The sequence below is a fragment of the Dendropsophus ebraccatus genome, chromosome 4, assembly GCF_027789765.1.
Source record: "Dendropsophus ebraccatus isolate aDenEbr1 chromosome 4, aDenEbr1.pat, whole genome shotgun sequence".
In the NCBI taxonomy this organism is placed as follows: Eukaryota; Metazoa; Chordata; class Amphibia; order Anura; family Hylidae; genus Dendropsophus; species Dendropsophus ebraccatus.
Genome location: NC_091457.1, coordinates 159062638 through 159079482, shown reverse-complemented (window position 1 = coordinate 159079482; position 16845 = coordinate 159062638). Strand labels below are relative to the sequence as shown.

The following is a 16845-nucleotide window of genomic DNA, read 5'->3' as shown; positions in this document are numbered from 1 at the left end:
TCGTCACAGAGGTCAACTTTGCCGCCAGGCCGGAAGCGTCCGTGCCAGGGTAGATGATGTATACCCAGCTGGCACTGCAGCTTAAGGATAGCCGGGTGCAAGGCATCATGGGGGCTGTGTATTATAGAATACAAGAAATATCAGGTAGCGTTTATTACATGACACCCATGCCACAAACGGTGTAATTTCCGGCAAAATAAAAAAAAAAAAAAATTCTGTTTCTGTGATGATAAATGGCCCCATGCATTAGGACAGCACATACTACATACGCCATTTTTCAGGAGTAATCGTGCAGCTGGTGTCTGTTCTGTGGATTCCTATAAGCAGAGGTGGTCGCCTATATGACATGGCATTGTAATATAATCTAATAGTATATAATATAATGCTAGTATATAATAGTATATAATCTCACCCCAATGTTTTATTTCTCGTATTCATATTATATGTGACTTCATATTTCTTCTTCACTGCTAGGCCTGGCTCCGGTACCGGACAGGATCAGCAGTATGTAGTGACTTTTTATTTTTTCCTATTTATTGTATATTACACATTAAAAATACAATATAAAATATACAATCCGCCCTGTATATAATCCTATAGGGGTGGTATATGACTGTATAGGGGATGCTGTGTCAGGTGTTGGGCGGAAACCATTGTTTATTGTTACCTGAAGGATATTGTTAATATTGTCACTTTGAATCTGATACATTGTTACTAAATACCATTGTAACTGATACATTGTATCCAATCCAGGGTCCAGCTAAAAAGTTCTATGTACAGAGGCTGGAATAACCCTCCAGGATAGGGATGGAGGTGAAGTTTAGGAGACACTATACTAACTTTTTATTATTATTTATTATAATGATTATTAACCACCTGGCAGCAGGAAAGCCTCTGCTGCGGCCTATGATGCTACAACGGACGCAGCCAGGGCGACTAGTGCTCTTTCATTTTTCATCCCATTGACCGCCGGTTGTGGACGGGGCTGTCACTGGCAGCTAAGTTAATTTCCTTGCTCCCCCCCCCCCCCCCCTCCCCGTGTTATTTGTTAGGGATGACACCAACATCGGAGCTCGGTGTGAAGGAGCCACAATGCAGATTTTATTGGCCGTGTGTTTCTCTATGACTGTGTCGCTGGCTGTCACTGGGAATGGGCACATGGGTTAATCGGGGCTCTGCTGGGGGATATCCAGGAGGGGACTGTAGGGTAATAATAAAAAAATAAAAAAAAAATTACAATTTTGAGTAAACTCTTAAAGGGACTAGAAATAGAAAATGGATTCTGATATTACTGTAGAATGCAATGGTGAAGATAATTTAAATAATATATACTTTCTAAGCCTCAGAACCTACACAATAATTCACTGCATAGAGTATCCCATTGTACTATCCATACAAGGAATATATATATATATATATATATATATATATATATATATACATACATACAAGGAATTATATAATTCCTTGTATGTATGTGTATATATATATATAATATATATATTATATATATATATATATATATATATTCCTTGTATGGATAGTACAATGTGATACTGTATGCAGTGAATTATTGTGTAGGTTCTGAGGCTTAGAAAGTGACACCAAGCTATACATCATGTTCTGTCCAATAATGTCGCTTAGGGGTCTCCTTTATGTATAGACCCCCGTATAATGACTGTCATTGGAAGGAACATTGTTATAGATCTATCCATCTCCCATCTATTATCTATCTATAATATATTTTTTTTTTTGCTTCTGTAAAATAATACATGTTAAAATATTACCAAATAAACTAAAGTCTTAGTATAATAGGAAAAACATTTTTATTATATGAATCCCAATATATATAAGACAAGGTGTCTGATGCTTCCGGGCTCTGATGTATGAAACCTACTTCTGCAATCAATTCAGTCTGGATTGTTTACTATAAGGTTTTCAGTAATTTCGACCCCCTTTAAATGCAACCTATTCAGTGCTCTCATTTTCCGCTTCCGCAATGCAAGCATTGACCCTGGATAACGCAATATTTAGGGCCACTATACGTCATAAATATCTGAGGTGGCTGCACACACATCGTCATATATTATGTATTCCTCCTATAGAAACATAATTTATACCAGTGTTATGAGGTGGCGTTATAGACAGGGGCCCCTATAAAGCAATAATGGAGGCTCCATAGGAATTGTACACGTGTTTCTCCTGACGGCTGGGAGGAGACCTGCTCTATTTGACTATCACTTTATTAGTGACAGGTATTGTCTATGTGCTAATGCTTCTAGTGTTTACTGGTTTATGGGGACTGGTGAACTGGGGACGTGATGGTTTTACAGCTGAAACAGATGGGCCGCCGTTCTGTGCTATTGTCATGTGATGCATTGTTTTTACCTCTGCACGTTGCAAGTGTAGTAAAATGTGTGATGGGTCATAGCGGCTGCAGAGGAGGTGGAGGTGCATGGTGTGCGGTGTATTGGCCTGTCTGTAGGGATGCAGTGATGTGCAGGATAGCCTAGCAGTCTGCATTGCTGAGCCTTGTGGTGCTGCATTGCACCCGGTGTGTGTTCCTGCATGGTTGCACTGGATGTAAACATCTCCTGGACTGAGATCATCTTCTTATTGGATTGATCCCAGGTTTATAGAGGGGGGAAGAGGTAACCTACATCTCCCACTGAAATCCCAAGGCCGCCCATGTAACGCAGGACAGGTAGAAGTTATTTGATCTTGGTCTATGGTTGACAAAGGTGGTGGTGGTAGTAGTGGTAATATTGGCAGTAGTAGTTGTGCTGCGGCCAAAATATAAAATATGTTCATGAAATTGCATGTAATGATGGAGGCCGGCGATGTAAAAGCTATTGCTTATATAAAGAAATAGGATTATGTGTGTGACTATGGAAGATGCCCTGATACTAGGCTGTGTGCTTCAGTGAGACATAGACGTCTGTATAGTAACACAGTAAAGGAGTCCAGCCCTATCCTAATAATAGTATTGAATAATCTATATACTACTATAAACTCATTATATAAGCCAACACATCTCCATATATAATATATATATATATATAATGTATATGTATATATATAGTCCTAAGTAGGTGGACAATGTGTGTGTAATAGGGTTAAGAAGGGGGAGATTTATTAGACATGGTGTAAAGCAGATGTGTCAAACTCCGGCCCTCCAGCTGTTTCAAAACTACAATTCCCATCATGCCTGGACAGCCAAAGCTAAAGCTTTGGCTGTCCAGGCATGATGGGACTTGTAGTTTTGCATCCCTGGTGTAAAGTAAAACTGGCCCAGTTGCCCCTGGCAACCAATCAGATTCCACCTTTCATTTTCCAAAGAGTCTGTGAGGAATGAAAGGTGGAATCTGATTGGTTGCTAGGGGCAACTGAGCCAGTCTCACTTTACACCATGTTTGATAAATCTTCCCCTTCGTAACCCTATTACACATACTGTCCACCTACTCTTGGACCACTATATATATATATATATATATATATATATATATATATATATATATATATATATATATATATATATATATATATATATATATATATATATATAATATATAATATATTATAGTTTACACTTTTTTTTTTTTTTTCTTCTTTTAGTGGTGTAGTCTAGTAATAATGTTCCTCATTGAAGAGATCCGGCTGTGTCTGTGGAGCAGTGTATTATGGGTAAAATATTTGCATAGAGAAATGTGTTTTTTTTTTTGCCGGGCAGGTTGTGAGCGTTCTCCTGGATCTTAGGATAATGTTTCCTAGAGGTCTTACCTGGGTTTCTTATGTTTTTTATGTTTCATAGCTTATATATTAAAGCAGTAACGGGGAACCTTTGGCCCTCCAGCTGCAAAACTACAATTCCCATCATGGGAATCTGCTTTGGTTATCCCGGCATGATGGAAGTTGTAGTTTTGGATGATGTCACTTCCCCTTAAACTTTTTTGCTTATAACCCCGAGCGCTCACATTGATATGAGTGAAGGTGTCATGATGGTGTCTGTCTCTTTGGTGGCTCCAGCCTGGTCTCCGTACATATTACCAGTCTCCTTTAGGTGTACTATGGCTACAAGACCTGGACCGGCCCGTGGTAAGGTCGGGCTTGCAGCCATAGTACACCAGCGTATGATAGCAGCCTTGTCTGATGGACTCACCGATCACCAAATTGCTTTATTTGATGTTGTACGAGATAGAAGCGCGGTGTGAATGACTTTTATTTGCATGTAAGTATGTTGTAACTTTCTCACATCAGGATGACTGGGTTATTGTTCCTCTTTTTTTGACCTTTTTACTTTTATAAATATTGAGTTGCGGTTTTTCCTGCCCTCATTGAGAAGGTCATGGCGGTAAACCTGATTCCTCGATGAAACGGTGACTCGGACCTTAGTTCCTTATACACTGGTCCCATAATGAATGGCCAGATGAACCCATATGGTTATATATATATATATATATATATATATATATATATATATATATATGTATATGTAACAATAAACATTACATCATATCTCTTATATTAGGGTGAGCCATAGTTGCTCAGGGTCATCTTATATTTTGCATGTAACACCAGCGATGTCTTCATGCTAAAGTTGGCAAGCCTCATATTATACATGTGATATTGCTCTAGTGCATAAAAAGATGTGTTTTGGGGTCCTTGCCCTTCTTAAAGGAGGAGTCCGACATAAATATTAAAGTATTGTATTGCCCCCCAAAAGTTATACAAATCACAAATATACAGTTATTATGGGAAATGCTTATAAAGTGCTTTTTTTCCCCCTGTACTTACTACTGCATCAAGGCTTCCCTTCCTGGATAATATGGTGATGTCACTTCCTGGATAATATGGTGATGTCACTTCCTAGGAAACATGGTGATGTCACTTCCTGGATAAAATGATGATGTCATGACCGGACTCCCAGAGCTGTGCGGCTGTGGCTGCTGGAGAGGATGATGGCAGAGAGATGCTCAGTGTCCCTCCAGTGCCCTGTGTCTCTCAGTGTCCCCCTGCCATCATCATGTCCAGCAGCCACAGCCTTCAAAGCTCTGGGAGTCGGGTCGTGACATCACCATGTTATCCAGGAAGTGAAGCCTTGATGCAGTAGTAAGTGCAGGGAAAAAAAGCCCTTTATAAGGATTTCCCGTAATAAGTATATATTGGGGATTTGTATAACTTTTGGGGAAAATACAATACTTAAATAAAAATTTTCGCTGGACATCTCCTTTAATATTGAGCTTGGTACCATTTAGCCAGATGATATGCATTTCTTGTAGCCCAGGCTGGTTAGCATTGAGGAGATCCAGCTGTGTGATTGAGCCTGTGCCTGTGATTGGCTGAGCAGTCTGAGCTCATTCAGGCCGCTCCGGAGCTGCTGATGCTGTGAGCGGGACCCGGGGAGGAAGACGGAGCGCAGGAGAAGCCCGGACAGGTAAAGTACGCTGCTGCTTCTCAAATTGTCGGTCGCCCGCCTCGCACCGCTATTCCACCGTAGCGATGCGCTGTGGGGGACCGATGATTTTAGGTCTGGCCCTAAATGAACGATCAGCTGATGACACAATCATTGGCTGATCGTTCTCTCTATTCCACCGAGCGATAATCGGCTGAATGGGGCCGATTATCGCTCCCGCGGAATAGGGCCCTTAGGGTACCATTACACAGACCGACTATGGCCCGATCATATTAGTAAACGAGCGCCGATCTGCTAGATTGGCGCTCGTTTACTGGACCTATTAGATGGCCCAATAATCGGGCAGTAAAGATTGCATGGACATCGTTAGCGATGTCCATGCAGCCCTAGCCAAACACCTGACACCTTACCTCTCCTTGCTCCTGGACTTCTCTCCTGTGCTGACAGGCTGCTCAGATGCTGCAGCCGTTGGGACTGGGAAGCTGCGGAGGACAGGAGAGAAGACCGGGAGCGGGGAGAAGTAAGGGATCAGGCATCACTATTATACTTAGCAATGCGTGGTTGGTGCCCGGCGATTTTAGGTCCAAACGTAAACCAACGATCAGTCGCTGATCGTTATCGGCTGATTGTTGTCTCTATTGCGTGGAGCAATAATCGGCCAAACCGGCTGATTATCGCTCCATGTAATAGGGCCCTTACAGGCTGTGCTCCACAGCAAAGTAGCTCTCCTCCACAAACTGGGAAAAAGCCTCTCTAGCTCCACCTATAGGTAGCTACCTTGTATCTCAAGAGCCTTGGAACCCTATCCATGTTTTCCTTTTCGAGAAGCGTTGGGGCCTCATTACATGGGGGGGGGATTATCGGCCCAGTATTGCCGTGTGTAGTCAGGCCAGCAAATAATCATTGGTCGTCAGCCAAAAATCTTCCTATCTGAAAGGAGATGTGTGGCTAATTTAGGGCACTGCTCGTGCCATGTGAAGGTTTAGGAAACAAGCGACATCCGCCAACATTGGAGCCGTCTAATAACGGTCTTAGGGTATGTGCATACTACGGAATCCAGATGGAACAACCGCCGCAGATTCCACAGCTCACCCCCGCTCGCAGAGGCTGCCGTCAGTGCGCGTCTCTGCTGGTCCCATAGACTTCATTCTAGGGTTTGACAGATTCCACTATCCACCGAAGAATGAGAGGGTTTATTCTTCAAGCGGACGGCGGAATCTGTCAAACCATAGATTGAAGCCTATGAGACCAGCGGAGACGTGCACTGATGGCAGCCTCTGCGAGCGGGGGTGAGCTGCGGAATCCGCAGCGGGTATTCCATCGGGGTTCCGTAGTGTGCACATACCCTAAGTTAATGTTGAGTAGATCTTTCAAAATGTTTTGGTTAGGCATCGTTAAATGAACACTCTAGGGGAGATTTATCAAACATGGTGTAAAGTGAAACTGGCCCAGTTGCCCCTAGCAACCAATCAGATTCCACCTTTCATTCCTCACAGACTCTTTGGAAAATGAAAGGTGGAATCTGATTGGTTGCTAGGGGCGACTGAGTTTCACTTTACACCATGTCTGATAAATCTCCTTCCCTATGTTTGATTCCCCGCGGCTGCAGAAGTTGGACGCCACCCTTGGGATTCCTGTAAAATCTGGATACAAGCTATGGCTTTCATTCCTGCAAACACTATACGGAACACGCAGAGTAATGCTTGGGGTTACCAGTTTCCGCTGGGTTTGGTTGTCCGGCCTTGTGGAACCTTACCTGGAGACTGTCCTTACTCCCATTGGGTTGTATATGTGACCCCTGTTGGAGGTGACTCTTATTATAGCAGATCTACTGGCTGATTTTCAGGAGAAGGCTACGTTCTCATTGAAGGCATTAAATATTCATGTGACATGGGAAGTTATAGCGTTCAGATATAATAATATAAATATAGTAACTACATTACGGACAGTTTCGTTTTTTCATTGGAGGCTCCCAGGAGTGGAGCCCACTATACCATTTTTCATTAACCTGTGTCTAGACGGTGAAGCATTATTACTTTTGTGCCCAGCTGTAGAGGGCCGTGGGGAACGCTCTATATATAATCCTATTCTTCATCTCAGGCTGCAAATAAGACTGTCGGATAATTTGCCCAAGACCTTCTCGTTGTTGCACCAGATAGTAGGTCGTCATCTGCTTTGCAGAATTTCCACCTTTGATCCATAAACTATAAATGTAAATATTTGGTTCCTCGGACCCTGATGGTTATGAGGACAGAGGACCTTGTGCGCTGAGTGCAGACTCTCCCCATAGTAGTTAGAGGTTAGAACATCAGCCATCTCTCTACATAGTGCAACCATGCCAGGCAGTGATCCAGAAGATAACATATTGGGTTTGTTTCATATATATCTAACAATGGTGTAAGGATAAAAAAGAAGCGATACTCACCCACCCAGAGTCACTGTCGCTACTTCCTGGTTCCAGTGATACATTGTCTGTGCTGGTAGTGCACACTCAGCCAGTCGTTGACTGAGATGGTACAATGTCTTAGGTCAATGTAGCTCCTGTGGGGACAACACGTTACTGGAACCAGGAAGTAGTGGTGACATAACGGGCCCTGGGAGCAGCAGAGTAGGGGCAGAGGTGAGTATTGCAACTTTATTATTTGTTGTGGCTCTTCCCCCTGCTACACAGGGAGATGTGCAGCTGAGTGTTTTCTTGTTGATCGGTTGATAGCTGACACTATTGCACAGGGCATTGTCGGTCTGTTTGGCCTCGTATAATACTGCCCGCCCCCTTAAAATGTGAAGGTCGAACCCCAGTACTATAAAAAAAAAAATAAACTGAGGGTCGGAAAATGCTAACTTACCGTGCTGTTAGAGTTTAGGATCCGGAGCTGCACCACCTGTAGTGAGTGTCCGCTGTATAACCCTGGTACTGCTCTATAGCCAGGATCAGAGTTGCCTCCTATAGCAGCTGTTTAACCCCTCAGATGCTATGTCAATACTGTCAGTTGGCTGCCATGGAAGTCGAGGCCTAACATCAGTCATATATGGTAGCCTATTACACCCTGCCAGAGGCAAGACCTCATAGGTTGTCCCTCATTGTAAAACTGTCATGGTTAAAACACTGTCAAGTGCCCTAGTGATAAAAAAAAATAAAAGTTGCATACATTTTATATTTCCTTGTGTTTTTATTATTAAAAAAACCCACAAAAATAGTGTAGATAGTATCAGCGCATGTATAATAATGTATACTATTAATATGAATATCTAATTCATCCTGCACAGTAAAAAGATAAAATAAAAAAAGCCTTTTTTTTTCTTTTTTTTTTTTTTTTTTACTTCAACTGTCAGAACGAAGTATAACAAGAAATAATGAAAACTTGTCCATTGCTTAAAATAAGCCGTTCTACATTTTTTTTTCTTCTCAATCTTTACTGCATATATTCTAAAATAATCCTGAATTCTTGCAGTTTTCATTCTGGCCACTAAGCCTAATAATAAGCCTACACTTGCAGTACTGCTCACTTTTTTGTCAAGTCTTTTCCATATCGCAGGAGTATAGTGACCGGTGATATCGGTATAGAGATAAAATGGGATTAGACCAGTCATAATAGGTGATGATCACAGCTCACACTCCCTGTGCTTCGGACTCTGCACAGAGCATGTATGAGAAGTTAATGAGTCACCTCTAGTCTCTTGTTTGCTTTGTCCATATTCCTTCTTTCTGTGCAGCCGATCCTCAAGGATTTTCGGGGTTAAAAAAAAAATTACATATGGCTTAAAAAGTGCTATAAAAATAAGTGATACTCTCCCTTATATGGTCAGGCAACTCCTGGGCCCTGCTTGTTGCCACTTTTTTTTCCCCCCCTGTGTTTTTCCTACTCAGGCAGTCACTGTGGCCATTGATTGACTGAGCGGAGAAGTTCCTGTGGGGATGATGTGTCACATGGACAAGGAAGAAGTGATGATGAGTGGGGACTGGGAGCCTTCTGAATGGCAGCTGTGGGGGGAGTCAGGGGAGGCGAGTATCACTTTTTATTTTCATAGAGCTCCTAGCCAATAAATAAAATTATTAAATTATAATATTTTTTTCAGGACATCCCCTTTAAATTGCCTTTTAGGGTATAATTGCCACTCCCTGAATTTTAATCACTAAAATTAAGCAGTAGATCTCCTGCATGTGAGTTTCCCCATGTAGACAGTGCTGGCTGACACCTGATACTTGTGTTCCCTGGGTCTGGCACTTGCTAGTGCTGCTGGATTATACGCTACCAGAGTGACTTTCACAGTATTCAGGCATTTTTTTATAAGATTCTGGCTGAATGCATTGTACTTGTAGCATTTAATTTTCTCCTTTAAGATGTGTGGTGTCGGTAACACTCCTCCCCGTCTTGTTAGGCTGTTTAACCCTGCATCCCCTGAATCCGCAGCTCTATAAATTACGTGCAGTTTGTCTTGTGGAGGTCTAATGGAAATGTGTGAGGTGCTAATAACCGCGGCGTGATTAATGATGATTCCTCTCGGTATGAGATTTCCCCCTGGTATCATCTGCCAATGTCCTGGGGCACACAGCATTGAAGATCCAAAGCGCTCGCCTTTCATTATAACTTTCCTTTTTCTACAGAAGCCTTTTTTTTTTTTTTTTTTTTTTTTTTTTACTGTGATTTTCTTTCCTCTTCCTTTTTTTTTATTTTTTTTATTTTCTATTTTATTTTACTTCTAAATATTTTTTAGTGGTGAATGAGGGATCCGGAATATAAACGGAACAAAAAAAAAAAAACCCTAACATTTTTCCGTTTCTATTTGTGATGCTAATTGGAGCAAAACTTTTGTTTTTTTGAAACAAATTAAATTTTTTTTTTTTTTTTAACCGTAAACGGAACAAAACAGAAATGGTGAAAATTTAAATACTTCCGAGTGTCTACTAGGTCCAAGATATAACCCAGCCGTCATCTACTTCACATGTCATAGTATTGGAATTGGGCAGTATTGATACCCGGTTAGACGTTAGAATCTTGGATTGCCTTGATTTTGTGTGTTTTTTTTTTTTTTTTTTTTTTTTTTTTAAACAAATAACCCAACGTTGATGTTTCTATTAATAAGTTGTTTTCTGGTCATTGTGCCGCATGTTGAAGTATTGATGACTTCGGGTATGAGCACACTAAGGAATTCTTGCGAATAATTTGCCACGGATGTCGCCCTGCGCTTCTGCTTCACTCTCCGTCCATCGCATAGACTCCATTCTAGGGTCAGGCAGATTCCGCTGTCCGCCCAGAGAATGAACATGTCTATTCTTTGGGCGCACGGCGGAATGTGTCTGAGCATAGAATGGAGTCTATGGGACGGACGGAGAGTGAAACAGGAGCGTGCGGCGACGAGAAGCGGAATCTGCGGCAAGTTATCCGCATGATTTCCTTAGTGTGGACATGGCCTTGGGGTCCTTTTACATGGGCCAATATGTGGCCGTGCAAGGATGCCAGCGAGTGCTTGTTTTTGTAGTGCTTTTACACAGCACAATTAGTTGAGCGGATGGACTGCAGGAACAATCACGTTATTGTTGGTGCGGCCATTTAAATGTATTGTTATCATCTGTTTACATAGAGAGATGTGCGGCCGATAGGGATAAATTTAGAAGCAGCACAAAGGAGCGACCAGCTGAGGATCTGTTCCCGCTCCTTGGCTGATCACTGACACTTTTACAAAGGCCGATCATCTCCAGAAGGAACGTTTCAAGCAACACTATCTGTCGATAATCAGTCTTTGTAAAAGGGCCTGTCATGTCTGGCACCCAATGTGAGAGTAAGGATTGTGGGGAAGACATGGGAGGTAAAACTTCAGGTGATGGGGGCAAAAACAGCCAGGTCTATATAATAAATCCCCTGGTCTACATGAAGTTGTGGGGTTACTGGCAGTAGGTAACAACGTATGGTACATCTCCTGGATTCTGTATTACCATGACATCCGCCATTGACTTGTATTGTCTACGATATAACCCGCAGTGAAGATGCTATTGGCTACATCTGGGTTGAGTAAAGTTTTATGTTAGAACCCCTAGTTTTGGGAGATCCAGGGTATATTCATATGTCAGAGGCTGCTGAGGGAGCTTAATCCTGGGTAACTGCAAGTGGGTGGTGAGAACCTTTCTAGGAATCCCCGCTTAAAATTAAACCAAGGATCGCGGGGGACGGGGGACTACCAAAGGGGTTAAGGTTGTGGTGGGATTGGTCAGCACTAGACTGGGTCCACATTATAATATAAAGGGGTTGTCCAGACAAAACTTGCTCCTGGGCAGTCGTGTTCCTTCATGTCTCTAATGAAGGTGAGGAAAACATGGTGAATAATGCAAATGTTATGAAATTACGCTGGTATCTTGTTCAATTACTTGTAAGCTACAGGACATAACTTGAGGGTTCTTTTAAAGGGGTTCTCCGGCAAAAACAATTTCTTTCAAATGAACTGGTGTTAGAAAGTTACATAGATTTGTAACTTTACTTCTTTTTAAATTTCTCAACTCTTAAAAATTTAAAGTGACTCTGTACCCACAACCTGACCCCCCCCCCCCCCCCCCCCCCAAACCGCTTGTACCTTCAGATAGCTGCCTTTAATCCAAGATCTGTCCTGGGGTCCGTTCGGCAGGTGATGCAGTTATTGTCCTAATAAACAACTTTTAAACTTGCAGCCCTGTCCCTCTTCTCTGCCCTCTTCATCGTTAGGAATGCCCCTAGGCAGGATTTCCTATTCATCACCTGTGTGAGCACTGCACATGTGCTGGATCGTTATGGCACCTGCGCAGTGTTCAGACAAGTGAGGAAGAGGAAAAATTCTGCCAGAGGCGTTCATAATGGTGAAGAGGGCGGGAAGGAGGGATGAAGGGGTGGTGCAAGGTTAGGGCACAGGCACTCTAGGCCACACCAGTTTGACACAGGGCTGCAAGTTTAAAAGTTGGTTTTCAGGACAATAACTGCATCACCTGCCGAACAGACCTTAGGACAGATATTTCATTGGGGGGGGGGGGGGGGGGGGGGGAAGATTGTGGGTACAGAGTCGCTTTAAGTAAGTATTCTCTCCAGTCTGACACACTGCTCTCTGCTGCCACCTCTGTCTGTCAGGAACTGTCCAGAGCAGTAGCAAGTTCTCAACTGCTCTGGACAGTTCCTGACATGGACAGAGGTGGCAGCAAAGAGCACTGTGTCAGACTGGGAAAGAATACACCACTTCCTTCAGTACATACAGCAGCTGATAAGTACTGGAAGACTGGAGATTTTTAAATAGCAGTAAATTGCAAATCTGTATAACTTTCTGACACCAGTGGCTGGAGTACCCCTTTAATGCATCAAGACATTCCATATATAGTCCTGCCTGTGAGTAGTGAGTTATAGAGCAGGAGAAGCTGAGCTTCTTGAGAGTCCTATGGGTGGTCCTAGATAGCTATGCACGGCTCCACCCACTGGACTCCTAAACTCAGAACGAACAAGGAGGTCACTGAATAAAATACTGAAACTTTAGATAGTCTCCCTGTTGACAGATCAGACGCCACGTCTTATATAATGGGGCCCCTTTAAGATGTTGTATGCTACCTGATGGGCCCTTCCTACTGTTACCTGATTATGTGCCGTATTATTCATCCTCCTCCTCATTAATAACGCCGTATCCTCTGCTCCGTCTATCACTTCCACCTAACAGACTGTAACATGTATGTCATTTATGTAGAGGAGTGTGTAAACATATTTTTTTTACAACGTGTGAATGTGTAAAGTGCTATGAAATCTGCTGTTGCTAAGCTTTTCCTAAGCTCTGTGCAAATGAGTCCCGTATGAGGGAAAAAAAAAAAAAAAGAATCCCGCTTCTGTATAAAATCTAGTTTCATTTCAAAGCCACCACAGAAAAGTGCCGAGTGATTTTATTCTATTCTTCCTCGCACACATTTAGGAAGGAAAACTATCATTTTCTCTCAAATTGCAGCTGGGCTTTTTACCTCTGGGGGGAAGAGAAAAAAAAACTTAATACATGCAGATCTAAATAGAAAAGAAAACCGGAATTTGTAAAACACACCAGTTAATCGCCATGTTAACAAATACCGGCTATGGCTGAGCGATGGAGCCGGTCTCCACTCTCCCGGTGACCGTGTGCCGCGCTGTCACCGCCTGATGGTGGCCTCTCTGAAAGGCGGAAAGAAAAAAAGACGCAAAAGAAAGTTCATAGTTAAAGTAGAACTCCGGGCGGGGGTAATTTTTGGCAGAGTGCTTGGGAGGGGGAGGATGAAAGAAGTAATGTGCCCCCATCTCCCCCGCTCCAACACTGGTGCTAGGATCCTACAGCTCCGGTCCCTGACTCTTCTGGGTCTGAGTGGGGACCTGGATGTGATGTGTTAGACCTGCTCAGCCAGTCAGTGGCAATAGCGGGATCCCCCCCACCCCACCCCATGGCCGCTGAGTGGGCCTGACATGTGACGTCCTAAGCACCCACTCAGACCCAGAAGCTGCTGGAGAGGTGAGAGCATGTTACTACTTTTCATCCATCCTAGCACCCTGCCAAAAATAACCCCAGCCTGGAGTTCTCCTTTAAGTGTGCAGCCATATTGTACTGGCAAAAACCAAAGACGACTGTTCCTACTCACATCATTGTTTATGGAGATAGGCAAAGGTTGATACAGATTCTGATCTGGGCACGGCAGAGTTGGCCAAAAGTTATTAAAATTTTTACCATTGTTTTATGTACAGTACAGAATTTTTAGTTTTTCACACCTAAAAAAAATTGTTTTCACTTCTCAAAAAGTTAACACTCTCACTAGTGCCATATATACCAATGCTGTACTGGTGAGGGGCTAGAGCTCCGGGACGGCTATTTGCTCTTGGATGTCTGTTTTTACAAGTATCCTACATCCGATTTCAGGGTTTGTGTCGAGCAAAACTGCCAAACTGTTCAGGTTCAGCAGCGTTCTCCGGACCCGAAAGTGGGGCTGATGAAGTCTTATTCCAGGACGCCCTAGGGCGGCATCCAACTTCCCCAGCTGCCAGGAGTCAAATGCCATGTGTTTAGGTTTGGGGAACGTTGCCGAACCCTAACAGTTTAGCATGTTCGCTCCAACACTTGTTAGGTACCTTTTTAGATGGCACAAGAGAAAAGGTGCCCTTTTTAATTTATTTTGGGAATACTCCTTTATGGTGCGTTCACACATACAGGATCTGTAGAAGATTTGATGTTGTGTTCAGTTATTTAGATCTAAGGGTAGCTTCACACGTACGGGATCCGCAGCGGATTTCACGCTACGAGTTTGCAGTGAAATCCACTGCGAATACTGGTACTGTCACTTTAGTGGGGTTACATACCCACAGCGGCATTTTCATTCTGCTCCGAGTATGTAACCCGGCCCCCCTAACCGCCCGCTCCTGCCGGGAGCCTCACATGCAGCTACAGCGCTGAGCAGGTAATTTATGCTGCAGGTGGCAAAGGGTTAAAGGGGCTGGGTTACATACTGGCAGCTTAATGAAAATTCCGCTGCGTGTATGTAACCCAATTGAAGTGATACTACCAGGATTTGCGAGTTTGCAGTGAAATTCGCTGCAAATCTGGTACGTGTGGAGCTACACTTAAAGCGCATCTGTATCCACAAGCTCAGATGGGTATATCCCTTTACCTGCTTTCTTGTACGAAAGAGCATCATGGTTGAAATATGGAGTAGGTGCTGGTCTAGGAGGGCAACTGCTGATGGTTGACAGCACCAGGAAATCTATGTCTCCCAGGCGGCTTTCAGCTATATTTGCAGCCATAGGACCTGCATGCGGTTATTAGCTGTGACTGAGCAAAGAGCGTGCATCCCTGCTAGAGAGACTGTTTGCTGATTTGCATAATATTTCCCCATGAAGCATTACATTTAATGGAGACGTCCAGCGAAAATTTTTATTAAAGTATTGTATTGCTTCCGGTTCAGGGAAGAAACAGAGTGCTGCACCTCACACCTATGGCTGATACTAGTGCCGCTAGGCTAAATAAAAAACACATCAGAATTTTGTGTATGAATTGATCAAGCCATACTGCCCCATGTACCTCGTGCCGGTATCTGATACACATGGGTCCCTCCCTTCCCTGCATGTGCACGCTTTGCGGGGTTGGCGGTCGCTGACCGACACGGTGTGGAGTTAGCGTAGGGACCCGTGTGGACCAGAGGACCTGCGCGGTGGTACACGGGGCAATATGGCTTGATCAATTCATATACAGACACTCTGGTGTTCGATTTTTAATATAGGCCTGGCGGCATTAGTGTCAGCCATAGATGGGATGTGCAGCCGTTCCTTTTTCTCCAGTTTCCATTGTATTGCTTCCCAAAGTTATACAAATCCCCAATATACACTTATTATGGGAAATGCTTATAAAGAGCTTTTTTCCTGCACTTACTATTGCATCAAGGCTTCACTTCCTGGATAACATGGTGATGTCACTGCCTGACTCCCAGAGCTGTGCGGGCTGCGGCTGCTGGAGAGGATCGGCCGGTCTCTGCATGGATCATCCCGGCCGGTACTTAAGTACCATCCAGATGATCTTTCCGGCCGCGGAGCTCTGATGCGGGCGCATCAGTGCGCGCCCGCATCATAGCTTCCCATAGCGCACAGTGAAGCGAGCGGCCGTTGCTGCTCGTTTCACTGTGTGAACCGACAGGTCTTTCTGCGGCCGGAATTCACTGATTTCCGGCCGCAGAAAACTAACATGTCAGTTATTTACGGCGGCGTATGGGATCCCGATATGATGGGTGTACCCTCTGGCCGAGATCCCATTGAAAGTAAGGCATTGTTTCACCGTGGTAAAAGTACGGCCATTGTTGCCATCGGCAACAGCGGCCGTAGATTTACGTAGTGTGAGCGAACTTTGAGCACGCTTGGGATGAGCGAACTTTGAGCACGCTTGGGATTTGTCTGAACCCAAACTCTCGGCTTTTGATTACCGGTGGCTGAAAAAGTTGTGCAGCCCTAAGGATACAGATGTATTCATGTTTTCCAGTACTTAAAGGGGAAGTCGGACATTATTTTCAAAAGAGCCACGGAGGGGGTGGCTGAACATAACATGCACCTACTTCCCCAGCTCCAGTGCAGGGGTACGCTGTTCCCCCCCCCCTTAGCTGCTTCCTGGTCTGAGGCGGAATGACACGTCACGACCAGGGTTCCCACTCAGACTAGGAAGTGGCCTGGGGACTGGGGAAGGGGATATCGCTAGAGCCGGGGAGGTAGGTGTATGCTATGTTCAGCTACCTCCTCCCTGGCTCTTAAAAAAAAAAAAAGTCTGATGCTGGAATTGTCCTTTAATAGGCTTTCATCCAAATTCTTCAACCAATGGTAACCAATTGACGAGAGTTTGGGTTTAAACAAACCGAACGTGCTTGGGGTTCGCTCATCTCTAATAAATACTTGGTAAAATTGCACTTTTGCTGCGTGAAGATTGCGTTGTGTAATGCCAGC

The 16845-nt window shown here is 43.8% G+C and overlaps 1 protein-coding gene across 9 annotated transcripts in view; it reads left to right on the top strand.

The window, feature by feature from the left end:
- The window catches only part of PBX1 (PBX homeobox 1), a 125350-nt gene that overhangs the window by 8266 nt on the left and 100239 nt on the right, over window positions 1-16845 (top strand). For 5 of the 9 annotated variants that reach the window (XM_069967578.1, XM_069967576.1, XM_069967574.1 and 2 more), the window contains exon 2: window positions 475-504. The exons of the other annotated variants lie outside the window; for them this stretch is intronic. In XM_069967578.1, the coding sequence (XP_069823679.1) occupies window positions 475-504 (30 nt within the window). The remainder of the gene's footprint in view (window positions 1-474; window positions 505-16845) is intronic. 9 annotated transcript variants of the gene reach the window in all.